Source organism: Crinia signifera, chromosome 9, assembly GCF_055691185.1.
Source record: "Crinia signifera chromosome 9, ASM5569118v1, whole genome shotgun sequence".
Classification (NCBI taxonomy): domain Eukaryota; kingdom Metazoa; phylum Chordata; class Amphibia; order Anura; family Myobatrachidae; genus Crinia; species Crinia signifera.
The window spans coordinates 73,418,629-73,431,322 of NC_139225.1; the positions used below are offsets into that span (position 1 = coordinate 73,418,629).

Sequence of the window (12,694 nt, forward strand, 5' to 3'; positions counted from 1 at the left end):
TCAGCAAAGCAGCCAGCAGCAGCACAGAAAGTTATGGAGAAGTCAGCACTACAGGTACACAGCCCAGAGCAGCCGCAAGAGAGAAGATTCGCAGCAGCAAATGAGGACGACGGGCCGACGGCGACAGAATCGGACAGGCCAGAGTCCGACAGCGGTGAGCAGAATGCACCCATTTCCACGCACCCAGTCAGCACCCACTCACCCTTCACGCAGCGCACTGAGTACACCCGCACGGCATCGGAGGAGCGAGCGGCGTGGGTACAACAGGCAGCGACGCAGCTGTATGCTGTTTTGTCACAGCCTCCCACCACAGCAACGGCATCTGCGGCCCATCACGGCAGGGCGCCTTTCCAGCACACGGCGGCAAGGGACCGCTCATACCAGCGTCAGGCCCCATTTGATTCACCACCAGGGAGCAGGCATCGCCACCCCAGGTCCCGCACCGAGCATCATGGCCGCCGCAGTTGCAGTTGCACACGGCGGTCAGAAGGGTGGGAGCAAGCTTACCATCATACCGAGCGCAATTTCCAGCTCGGGGAAAGGGAGAGCGTCAGAAGGCGGAGAAGTCCACTACGTCGTTACAGCAGAAGTCCGACACGGGGATACTTTAGGCCAGAGGCCAGGGAATCCCCCCGCAGATCACCACAAAGGAGCAAGAATCACCTTTACAGCACGCCAAGAAGGTATCACGACAGGCACTCAGGCGGAAGGGAGCGGGAGCAAGTACATCAAAGCACGGCCAACGCCAGGGTCGGCGTGGCTCCAACACTCACGCCCCAGCGGATGGAACACACTCGGTCACCTCCTTGCGCTTTGTTCGGCGTAGGTAACGGGGGACACGAGAGAAACCTCCCGAGTATCGACACAAGAACGGACCAGACGCCACACAGGATTGGTAAGACAAATGTCGTTAATGATACCCAGCATAGCATGTTTAGCACACCAGCAAATGTATGCAATAGCCTGAATGTTAGCGATGCTATAGGCGAGGGTTTGAGGGTACCCCGTGTTGTTTCACATAATGTATGCATTACATCGGCAGGGGCTCAGAACTTTAGCAATGCCACAGGTAATGTTGTAGGTGTAGCTAGTAGTTTGGGGTTGCAAAATCCATGTGTTCCACCGGGAGGGGGTGGGAACGGGTCACAAGGGGACCTTAATTTAATGGGGGGCACCACGGAATCAGATGAGGACGAGGCATGCAGAGTTTTAAGGGAACAGTGGAGGGCTGCAGTAGCTAAATGGAGAAGCAAGAAGGGCAGCATCCCAGGAGCGGACGCGGTCAGGGATCAGTTGGGCGGCATACAGCCGGATAAGGTGGCATCCTTTGCGCAGGGCAACACCGCCATGGGATATGCATTCGGGTCATTAGCGGCACATCTGCCACCGGTGACCCGGAAGGAGATAGAGAAAGGGGCATTTATAGACATATGTTCTTTAACTAAAGAAGGACTAAAGGATAAAGAGAAGGCCAAGCTGGAAGGGGGGGAGCTGGATGATAGCTACAAAACAATTGAGCATTGGCTGAGCGGCATGTTCGCTTACACTGCATGCTATACTGAGGCCTACCCTGGGGCACGTGTAGGGTTATCAAGATATACTGATTTTATTTACACAGCTTACAAGGAGCAGGGGGGGTCAGTATGGCGCAAATACGACGAGGATTTCAGGGCAAGGGCGGCGGGCCAAAAGCCCATAGACTTCGGGTCTAGGGACGTTGACTTGTGGCTGAATGCGCAATCAGCAGGGTTGGCAGAAAAGGCAGCAGCGCAACAGGAAGTGGGCGCAGCGGGGCCTAGCAGCCAGGAGCAGGATCGGAAATGCTGGGCATTTAACGATATGCGCTGCACCCGCGTGCAGTGCAAATTCAAACACGCATGTAGCACATGTGGCGCTAACCATGCAGCCAAGGAGTGTACCAGGCAAGGGGGTAGCGGCAGGAAGAAGGTTCCCGTAGCAGCAAAAGAAGAGAATAGCGGTGAGCCTCGTCAATAATGCGGACGGGGCTAGCCACATATCAAAGGACAGAAGCCAAAGGGCTACGGGGAGGGGGAGGGAGGTTTTATTACCATCGTTGCCTCCGCAGTCGATGGTTGCCATCGACTGCGAAAGCGCAACTACTCATCGATAGTGTATAGCCATTCAATACGGGACCATCGAGGTGGGAATATCGAGGGTCTTCCATGTTCAATGAAGCGGGCCAGTCAAAAGGCGGGGGCGGTGCATCAGGGGCGGAGCTATGCTCCATATACCTGCACTTTGGAAGCAGAAAACAAGGAAGGAGCTATTTCTTTGGTTTTTACATCGAAGGCGGGAAACCAGCTGGTTCCCCGCCATCGATGGCAAAACTATTAGACGGCGGCCGTAAACCATCGACGATTGCTTATCGTCGACGGTCAAGGGCCATTCCTAGAAAGCGGATCGGCAGGTAAGACCGGTATGCAGCGGTGCAATCGGGCGACGGGGTGCACCAGTCAGAGGTCGGTGCAGAGCTGTGCAGCAACGGGCGGCAGGAGGCGGGGGAGGGTCGAGCTAAGTGCATAGTGCAGGGTGGGGGGTGTTCGGCCCCGGGTAGAGGGGCCTCAGTGGCGGGAAGAAGCGGTGCGCAAGGCATCGGGACAGGAGGAGCCAGCTGAGGTTCGCAGATTCACCCTCGGTCGGGCCGCACGCCAGGCTCTAGCTATCGACGGCAGGCCGTCCGGCTGCGCGCCAGGAAGGGGGTGATCCGCAGGGGGCTGGCTCACGGGAGGGGGCGTAGCCGAGGGCCTACAGCGTAGGCAGGGGCACGCCCCCACGTCATAAATCAATGAAGGTCATTGACAGGTTGCTTGCCTTGCCCACCGTTCTCTGTCCCTACCCTGCATTATGTAATTAGGAGCCTAAATAAACTGTGGCCAATGATTCAATCCCAAGTACTGTCTCGGAGCATTATTTCGGTTGGGGTTGGGAGTGAGGTCACACGAGGGACACAGCACACAGCCCTCGCACCCTTAAGGGAGCGCAGGCAGCCAAGATGGCGCCCGGAGCGGCATAGGGGGGCGGGGCAGTGGCGTTCCGAGGCCGAACGGCGGGAAGCTAGGGGGGACAGGCAAGTATGCCTGACCCCTTTTCACACCTGGCACTACGGCCAGCCAGTCAGGGGGGAGCGGGGGAGAGCCCGGCCGGGAGGGGGTTAAAAGGCAGAGCTGGCGGGGGAGGCTGCATTCCACGAGGAAACGCAGCCAGGCAGCAGATCCCACCCACCCATCCCATTTTGCGCAGGTAGGGGCCGGGACTCTGAAGGAAGCGGGCATTGCAAGAGGGGGGCATGAAAGTAGGGGCCAGGCGAGGGGTGAGAGGTAGTTAGGGGGCACGGGATTGTGTGTCATGAAATTGCAAAGAATAAAAAATGAATGTAACGTTGTTTTAAAAAAAATAAAAAAAAAAAAAAAAAAATAAAAAAAAATTAATAAAAAATGAATCTAAAAAAAAAAAAAAAAAAAAATGAATGATGAAAATAAAATTTTTAAACTATGTATATACATAACGCATTGGGGGGATCAAGGGAAATGTTGAAATAACGAATATGTTTGTGAAGTGCGGTTGGGCAATCAGTGTTAAAGGGAGGTATTGAGTAATAATTATGCATTTTGTCACAGTTGAAAAGTCTGATGTATGTCGCAGGGCGGGAAGAAGCGGTGCGCAAGGCATCGGGACAGGAGGAGCCAGCTGAGGTTCGCAGATTCACCCTCGGTCGGGCCGCACGCCAGGCTCTAGCTATCGACGGCAGGCCGTCCGGCTGCGCGCCAGGAAGGGGGTGATCCGCAGGGGGCTGGCTCACGGGAGGGGGCGTAGCCGAGGGCCTACAGCGTAGGCAGGGGCACGCCCCCACGTCATAAATCAATGAAGGTCATTGACAGGTTGCTTGCCTTGCCCACCGTTCTCTGTCCCTACCCTGCATTATGTAATTAGGAGCCTAAATAAACTGTGGCCAATGATTCAATCCCAAGTACTGTCTCGGAGCATTATTTCGGTTGGGGTTGGGAGTGAGGTCACACGAGGGACACAGCACACAGCCCTCGCACCCTTAAGACCCATACATAATGACATATCCAAACTGACAGTGATGGACTGCAGCCAAACCCCAATATCTTAGTGCACAGGTTCTCAACGTCGGTCCTCAGGACGCCACACGGTGCATGTTATGTAGGTCTCCTCACTGAATCACAAGTGAAATAATTAGCTCCACATGTGGATCTTTTAAATGTGTCAGTAAGTAATAAATGCACCTGCCAGGTGACCTGGAAAATGTGAACTGTGTGGGGTCGTGAGGACAGAGTCTGAGAACCACTGTCTTAGTGCATACCACTACTCTATAAAGGTTAAGGTTATGTAATAAGACATGTCACAGCATCGATCCCTTCTCCCTCATGTTCTGGGGTCCTATGCCTTATCAATGGTCACTTTTGGAGATCGAACCTGGTGATATACTCAATCATTGAGGGAAGAATTACTCAAAATCAAAGCTTTATTTTGGTGATATGCGAAAAGGAACCAAAACTAAATGGATTCTGTGCACAGTACTGAAACAAAGCGGCCGCCAGTGACTGTCCCGTTCCAGCATCAGTAAACTCTTAGATTGCAAGACAAAGACCAACAGTACATAGATAATACTCATTGCCAAATAAAGTAAACTTGCACATAAAATAAACAGTAAGAATCTGTATAACTCAGTGTTTTAAAATGAAGCTATAAACTACACACATTGGAATTCTCTATTGAGAAAGAACCAATGTGGATACAATCTATGTTCAGGAACCTATTGAATTGATAAGCTCCATAATCATGACTACATTGTATATAGTGCAACTTTAAACATAATTACAATAGGAATTAATTCTTTTTTTCCTTTCTAAACCAAAGTTAACACCAACAGTAGTATTACACAGAAACCTCACACAAAATAAAATAATAAATAAATGGGTGTTTTTCCCTCTGAAAAAATAGGTTGAAAAAATAGGTTTCCTTCAGGTCTGAGAACCATTGGTTTTGGCAAGTAACTTTAAATACATTTCAGCAACCATTGCATTGTACCCAAAATAACTTGACCATTATAGAAAGTCTTAATATACACGGTTATGTGTGCTGAGCGATCTGTGCTAACCTAATGTTTGCCTATTAGCACTTGCTAGGCGATCTCGGATACTTACTGCATGTACTAAATATCTGAGCCAGCATTGGCCATGCACCATTGCTATGGGCTGTACACACAATATAGACAGGTTGCTTAGAAAACACCCCGATCAAAAAAAAAACATGTGTATAGGCCTTTACATTGAAGTTTATGAATAACGCTTCAACAAAGGAAGCAATTAAGTTGCCGTTCAGGTTATTATTAAATACAAATATGCAGAAAAATTAGGTTGGGGATGCAGATGGATTATCCCAAACGGTTTTTATTGATAATTTATGACAAATATAACATGTCAAGAAATATATTTACCTCAAGAAATATTCAAATTACTAAATTAAATGACACAATGAAATGTCCAGAAGTAACACTTACAGTTTAAGCAACAATGACGAGAATACAACGGAGACCGAGGAAGCGGCCATTGCTGCTGATCCCATCCATGGCTGCAAAATCAAACCGACTGGCATAAACACACCTGCAAGAATAGCGACAGCTTTACATACGTACTGCGGCACATATTTATTACCCTATCATTATATTCCTGTAATTAATGTATTCCTTAAATTGGGGTGCGGTCATTAGGTCTACAAGCATTAGGTCGACAATTATAGGTAGACAGTCACTAGGCCAACAAGCATTAGGCCAACATTAATTTTTCATGTTTTTTTTTTTCTTACATACATTGCTATTCAAGTGGGAATATAATAGTGTGCCCAGCGTAGTGAGGCACTGTGCCCAAAGCATGGCGAGCCATATGAGGGGATATGGTACACTTATATGGTGTCCAAGTCGACAGACATCAAACAAACATGAAAAACTCATGTTGACCTAATGCTTGTGTTGATCCAATGACCATGTCCTATTGAACCTAAGTTCTGTCAACCATATGACCCATACCCCCTTAAAATGTATTCACCCATTTGTATACTTAGATATTAAGCACAGGGAAAAAAATCGGCATACAGACAAGTGGACCGATTGGTCTGGTGGTGCAGCAGCATGTAGAGCTCAACCCACTCAAAACCGTTGAGCTGGTAGTGGACTTAAGGAAGAAGGCTGTTGGTGTTCCTCCGCTAACAATTGCTGACAGTGTGGTGTTTGCTAGTGGACTCCTTCAAGTTCCAAGGAACCACAATCTCCCGGGACCTTAAATGGGGTCCCAACACTAGTTGGAAAAGGGCAGCAGGGGCTATTCTTCCTTAGGCAACTGAGGAAGTTCAACATCCCACAGAAGCTTCTGCTCCTCTTCTACGCCGCAATTGTGGAGTCTGTACTGTGCTCCTCCAATACTGGTCTGGTACGGCTCCGCCAGTGAGAGAGACAAATGCAGACTCCAAAAGGTAGAACTGTAGAGAAGATAATCGGGACGGACCTTCCCTCCGTCCAGGACCTGTACCTGTCCAGAGCAAAAAAAGCGGGCAACGAAGATAGTCAAGGGCCAACTACATCCTGGCCATGGTTTCTTTAACCTGCTGCCATCAGGCAGACGCTACAGGGCTATTCCCACCAGAAGCCTAAAAAGTTTCTTCCCTCAAATGGTTCACCTGTTGACACGTGAACTCATGAACACCTCACTTTATTTATTAACAGTTTCTTATATAGCTCACAGAGAATATTTGAACATTCACATAAGTCCCTGTCCCAGTGGAGCTTACAATCTATATTCCCTACCACATGTACACACACACACACACAAACAAACACACGTTCTAGGGTTAATTTTTTAGGAGCCAATTAGCTTACCAGTATATTTTTGGATTGTGGGAGGAAACCGGAATACCCGGAGGAAACCCACAAAGAACGGTGAGAATATACAAACTCCGCACAATTAGAGCCATGGTGGGTATCGAACCCATGACCTCAGTGCTGTGAGGCAGTAATGCTAACCATTACACCATCCGTACTGCCCTACCCTTTGCACATAATCTAACAGTGTCCCCTGTATGACTGTAAATGTTCTCCCACCTGTTTATAATGTATGCTGTTTACTTGTTACCCACCTGGCTGCTGCACAGCAAACCAAAAACAAATTCCTTGTATACGCAAGTATACCTGCCCAATAAAGCGGATTCTGATAACTAAGGGCCTAACTCCGCATGGATCATTAATTAGAGAATTTGCAGTGAACTGCGAGCAGAAAGCCAGAACCCAGACAGAAAGAAAAACCTGCCCCTTGCAAAAAGTGATGTATTCACAGGTCCATTTGCCCAAAATCGGACAGTTTTTTTCCACCTGCGCGAGTCTAGGGCTTCCACTAATCTGCTCAAGAATCAGCCTGGAAGTGGTAATCACTGACATCAGAGACCCACCTAAAAAAACACCTTGGCATGCCTGTGTTTTCACAAAAACACACATTCCAGACCCTAAATGTCAGCTTCCTGTCAATAAAACTGCAACATCTGTGCGTACGGATATTTTTTGCTATCTAGTTCCGCCGCACGATATTCCATTCTATATGTGCAGATTACTAAATCTAATTTAATATATAAAAACTTAAAACATCCACAAATATCATATATTTATGGTTTAGACACCTTTACTAATGCGGTTTCTTCCTATTGTCCAATAAAGGTGTATGGTTTCCTTCCAGTATTCCCATTTTGCTTGGCTTGCAGAGCATGCTGGGATTTGTAGACTAACTACACTTAATGGAGATAAACCAGCATAACAAAACTTCCTGAGTGTCTGAGTTGGCATGTCATACCTGCAGCTATAGGAATGCCAATGAGGTTGTAAATCAAAGCAAACACAAAATTTATTCGTATTCTTCTCACAGTCTTGCGTGATAAATTTATGCTGGCCACAACGTCCAGGAGATCATTCTGCAGGAGGAAGAGAAAAAAAACCACATACTTTGTCGCTTAATATTGATCTATACCTTTAATTTATAAGGCACCACTTTGGTTTTGTAGCCATGTACAGGGGATAGAACAAGATACATAGGTACAAATTGATGCATATATTTGATAGCCTCCATATAAATACTATGGCAGTATGCAGTGAAGACAAAGAAATGTACAATCTAAAGGGTAAATGGGAGGACACAACAGTAAAAATACTGGGGGAGGGCAGAGATAGTACAGTTAGGAGGAGGGGCTAGATGCAAAATGGTAAAACATTTACTTACCCTTATCAGAACTACATCTGCAGCTTCAATTGCCACATCAGTGCCCGTCCCTATGGCGATTCCCACATTGGCCATGGCGAGAGCAGGAGAGTCATTGATTCCATCTCCCACCATTGCCACCTTTGTCCCTTGCTCCTGCAACTGCTTTACCTTGGCAACTTTATGAGATGGGAGGACCTCGGCAAACACTTTGGTTATACCAACCTTTTGAAAGAAAAGGTAAAGGATCCAAATTAACCATTAATCTCTTTTCTATCAGCCCTATCGTGGTGTGTATTCATTTTTTTATACACACAAGCTGTCAAATAGGCCTCAAATGCTACTTGTGTACAACTATGCTTTTTCATGCTGGGCAAAGAGCGGAAACAAAGTGATGTTATCCTAAAAGCCTGTTACCAAACATAAAATGGTCCAGCACAATAAAAAAAAAAGTCCCTGTTGTACTAGGAAAGTGGTTCCCAACCTTTTAATGTCTAGCGCCCCCTTCTGCAAAAAAAAATGGGGTCCGAAAGATAACGATCAGGCAGATATGCTCAGAGACACAGACTGATTGGGAAAAGTCCCTGGGAAGTGGGGAATGGTAAGTCACAGACGCCTATGTACGCATCATTGTGATCACTCATCTATTATACATTTTCATCCTGAAGGTGGAGCCAGAGACCACTTTGATGGAAACAGTTGGAGGCAAAATACTCCTACTGAACAGCAGCTGCAGACCACGCCATTGTGATCCTATTGTTTTCTCTTTTATATGTGCACTGGACCATAATGTATGCTAGCACTCACTCAATTAACCCAATTATTGAAGGGTTTATTATAACACAGAATAATATTTTTAGTGAGATTAGTGAATCAGTTGCATAATGGGAACCCCAAATCTGTGGGTGTGCATTGTGTCTGACCTGGACATCTATATTAGCAAATTGCCTTGGCTGGCTTCTATTAAGCTGTCTGACTGCTAAGTTTCTATGTCCTTGCCTTTGTTTTCCCTTATGATGCAGGTGGTCAATGACTGTTTTATATGTTGTAGGTGAAATGGGACAACTGTACACAATGGGCGGTATTCAATGAGGCTGATTCGCCAGGTTTTTATGGCGATTTTGTGCTGTAAGGCGAATTTCTGATTAAAACGGTGAATCACCCTATTCAATGACCAGATGGCGAATATATTTCAAGGTTTTTTTCGCCATGATTCACCGAGTAGCAATCGCTATCTTTTTATGGTGAAGTGGAAGGTGAACTTTTAAAATAAAGTGTTTTGTTTTTTACAATTGGTGTAAAAAAATCTGGAATTTTATTCTGAGGAGGGGCATGCTATTTTTATTCATGTGCTGTAAGCTCATTAGATATTCATATATTCACTTCACCCGATCATTACATATTCATGATCGGGTGTAGTGAATATACGCAGTCCCCTGCTGGCACCCCCGGGGGCAGCCTGTGCTGCCTGGCACCCAGGGAGCCCACCTCCCCCCCACAAACGTTCTGGGGCAGGCAGGGAGACTTTTATCTCCCTGCCTGCCACCGTCCTCAGGCTCCCTGCGGCGTTCGCCGCAGGAGCTCAAATTCGCCGGTCAGGGGCAGCGAGCTCCTGACTCGTTGAATACCGGAGCCGGCGAGGCTCCGTAACGTGGCGAAAAGTGGCGAATGTGCAGCGAATCTTAAACAGGATTCGCTGCACATCGCCAAAATCCACATTGAATACCGCCCAATTGGTTTCAATCAAAGAAACACAATGAAAGTCAAGTCCTACTGATGAGTGCTACCATAGGCCAGGGTGAATCAGTACAAAAAGGCTCGTCACACATCTGACAACAGAAGCAAGGCTGAGAATACCTCATAGCCTATTTGATATATCCCCTTCCAAGTACATATACATGTATGGACTTCAGCACTGATGTATCAAATACTTGATGATAAATGGAGACGTTGCCCATAAAAATCAGATTCTAACCCCTTCCCGACACATGACGTATATATACGTCATGTGTCGGTTGCGGGGGATTCAAGCCAGCTCACGGAGTGAGCTGGCTTGAAAGAGAGCAGGTAGTGGCTGTATATTACAGCCAGGTACCTGCTCTCACGAGCGGCGAGTTCGCCGATCGTGGCCGTTTAACCCTTTAAGCACCGCGGGCAAAGCGCCCGCAGTGCTTAAATAGCTGATCGGAGGGGGGGCGCCCCCCTCCGGCGCCGATCGGGGCCCCCCGCGGCGAGATCGAAGGGTGCCGATCGGTTGCCATGGCAGCCAGGGGTCTAATGTAGACCCCTATGCTGGCCATGTCAGCATACCTATTACATCCTGCCTGAGGCAGGATGTAATAGGAAGTGCTGAAAATCACTATGTTCAGCCATAGAGCTCTATGGCTGAACCTAGTACAGGCGATCGCGCCCCCTAGTGGTCAAGTACACTAGGGGGCCTTGTAGTAAAAGTAAAAAAAAAAAAAAAAATAAAGTTAAAAAAAAAAAAAAAAAAAAATATTAAAAGTTCAAATCACCCCCCTTTCCCCATTTCACAAATAAAAATAAATAAAAAATAAAAAAAATACACATATTTGGTATCGCCGCGTTCCTAAAAGTCCGATCTATTAAAATATAACATTAGTTATCCCGCACGGTTAAAGGCGTAAACGGAAAAAAATTCCCAACGCCAAAACTACGTTTTTTGGTCGCATCACCTACCCAAAAAAAAATAACTAAAAGAGATCAGAAAGTCGCCCATATCCCATAATGGTATTAATTAAAAAGTACACTTCAGCCCGCAAAAAATGAGCCCTCACCCAGGTCCGTAGGTGGAAAAATAAAAAAGTTATAAGCCGCAGAACATGGCGACGCGACGCAAATTAGAAAAACCGTAAAAGTTGCTATTTTTTTTTTGTGGTAAAACATAACGAAAACTATATAAGTTTGGTATCACCAGAATCGTAACGACCCATAGAATAAAGATAACCCATCATTTTAAACGAACTATGAACTCCAAAAAAAACGTAACCAGCGCAAAATTGTGGAATGGCGTTTTTTTTTTTTTTTTACCCCACATTGAATTATTTCCTGATTCCCCAGAATATTATACGGTATAGTAAATGGTACCATTAAAAAGTACAACTTGTCCCGCAAAAAAAAAGCCCTCATGTGTCTATATAGCCGGAAAATTAAAAAAGTTACGCTTATTTGAACGCAAGGAGGAAAAAAAAAAAATTAACAAAAAAGGCCTCGTCGGGAAGGGGCTAGTTACTATTTATCAAGTACATTCTAGAAAATTCTACTTAACAGCTGTTTGGTTTATATGTGCATCTTCTCCACATGTCCTCATTAGCAGAGATGGTACATCTCCCCCTCAGCCTCATTTACTTATGGCCTTCAGTGCTTTGTTTAATCTTGTACATTTATTTCAAGCACAGAATGCGTATTATAATTTTAATTATTTTTATTATCTGGTGTTTTCCAAGAATGTCCAAACTACAACTCTTAAATCGCAAACTGAAGATGCCCCAGGTCTATTAAATTTCTCCCCACACGGATGAAGATCATGGAATTTAATAATCAAATAACTGGAATTGTAATCCCTACATCCTGATCCAATAAGGAAGCCTGATCTTCAACCCAAGTGTTGTCTTCTTTGTGAGGATGATTAGTTACCTGAGAAGCAATATTTTTTGCAGTCTTGCTGTTGTCTCCTGTCATTAAGACAACATCGAGGCCCATGGAACGCAATGTATGAACAGCTAAAGCTGCTTCAGGTTTTACAGTGTCAGCAATTGCTATTAATCCACACAGCACACCTGCAAAACAAATGTAAGAGGCATAATTACCTGCCCGCAAAAATGATAGATAGATAGATAGATAGATAGATAGAAAATTTCTCCTCCTGAAATGAATCATGTCAGAGGGTATGCAGTAATCCATAAAAAATGGCATCAGTGTTTTCTGCTGGATTTAGGACCATGCGGTTCACACTTACCATCCACAGCTACTAGGACAGCTGTACGACCTTTGTTCTCATGCTCAGTCATGAGAACATCGGTCTCTCCCTTCAGGGTCAGAAAATTTCTGTTCATCCACTCACGGTTCCCAATCAAAACGGTGTACGTCTGAGATGGGGAGGAGGCTGCACCAAGCAAAATAAATAATAATGACCATGAAATTTATAAGCAATAGAAGTAAATGCACTAGCAGGATCAATTAAAAATCACTTATTATTTTAACCATAGCAAATTATTTTTAATTTTTGATTATTCATATTTTCACCGTTAAATAGAAAATAATGCAAATTCTCTATAGCAGTATTTCCCAAACACAGAACCTACTCAGAACCCCTAACATTTCTGGTGTTAATGGCATCCCTGCTTGAGGACAGGTGATTTAATTAAAACCTCAGGTCACTGTGATTTAGACAA

At 45.7% G+C, this 12,694-nt stretch overlaps 1 protein-coding gene across 1 annotated transcript in view; it reads right to left on the reverse strand.

The window, feature by feature from the left end:
• Window positions 1-12,694, reverse strand: part of ATP7A (ATPase copper transporting alpha) — a 109,570-nt gene that overhangs the window by 11,333 nt on the left and 85,543 nt on the right. The window contains exons 18-22 of the mRNA XM_083159233.1: window positions 12,259-12,405; window positions 11,937-12,079; window positions 8,301-8,504; window positions 7,878-7,995; window positions 5,546-5,648 (exon numbers count right to left, since the gene is read on the reverse strand). Coding sequence (XP_083015359.1) covers window positions 5,546-5,648; window positions 7,878-7,995; window positions 8,301-8,504; window positions 11,937-12,079; window positions 12,259-12,405 — 715 coding nt within the window. The remainder of the gene's footprint in view (window positions 1-5,545; window positions 5,649-7,877; window positions 7,996-8,300; window positions 8,505-11,936; window positions 12,080-12,258; window positions 12,406-12,694) is intronic.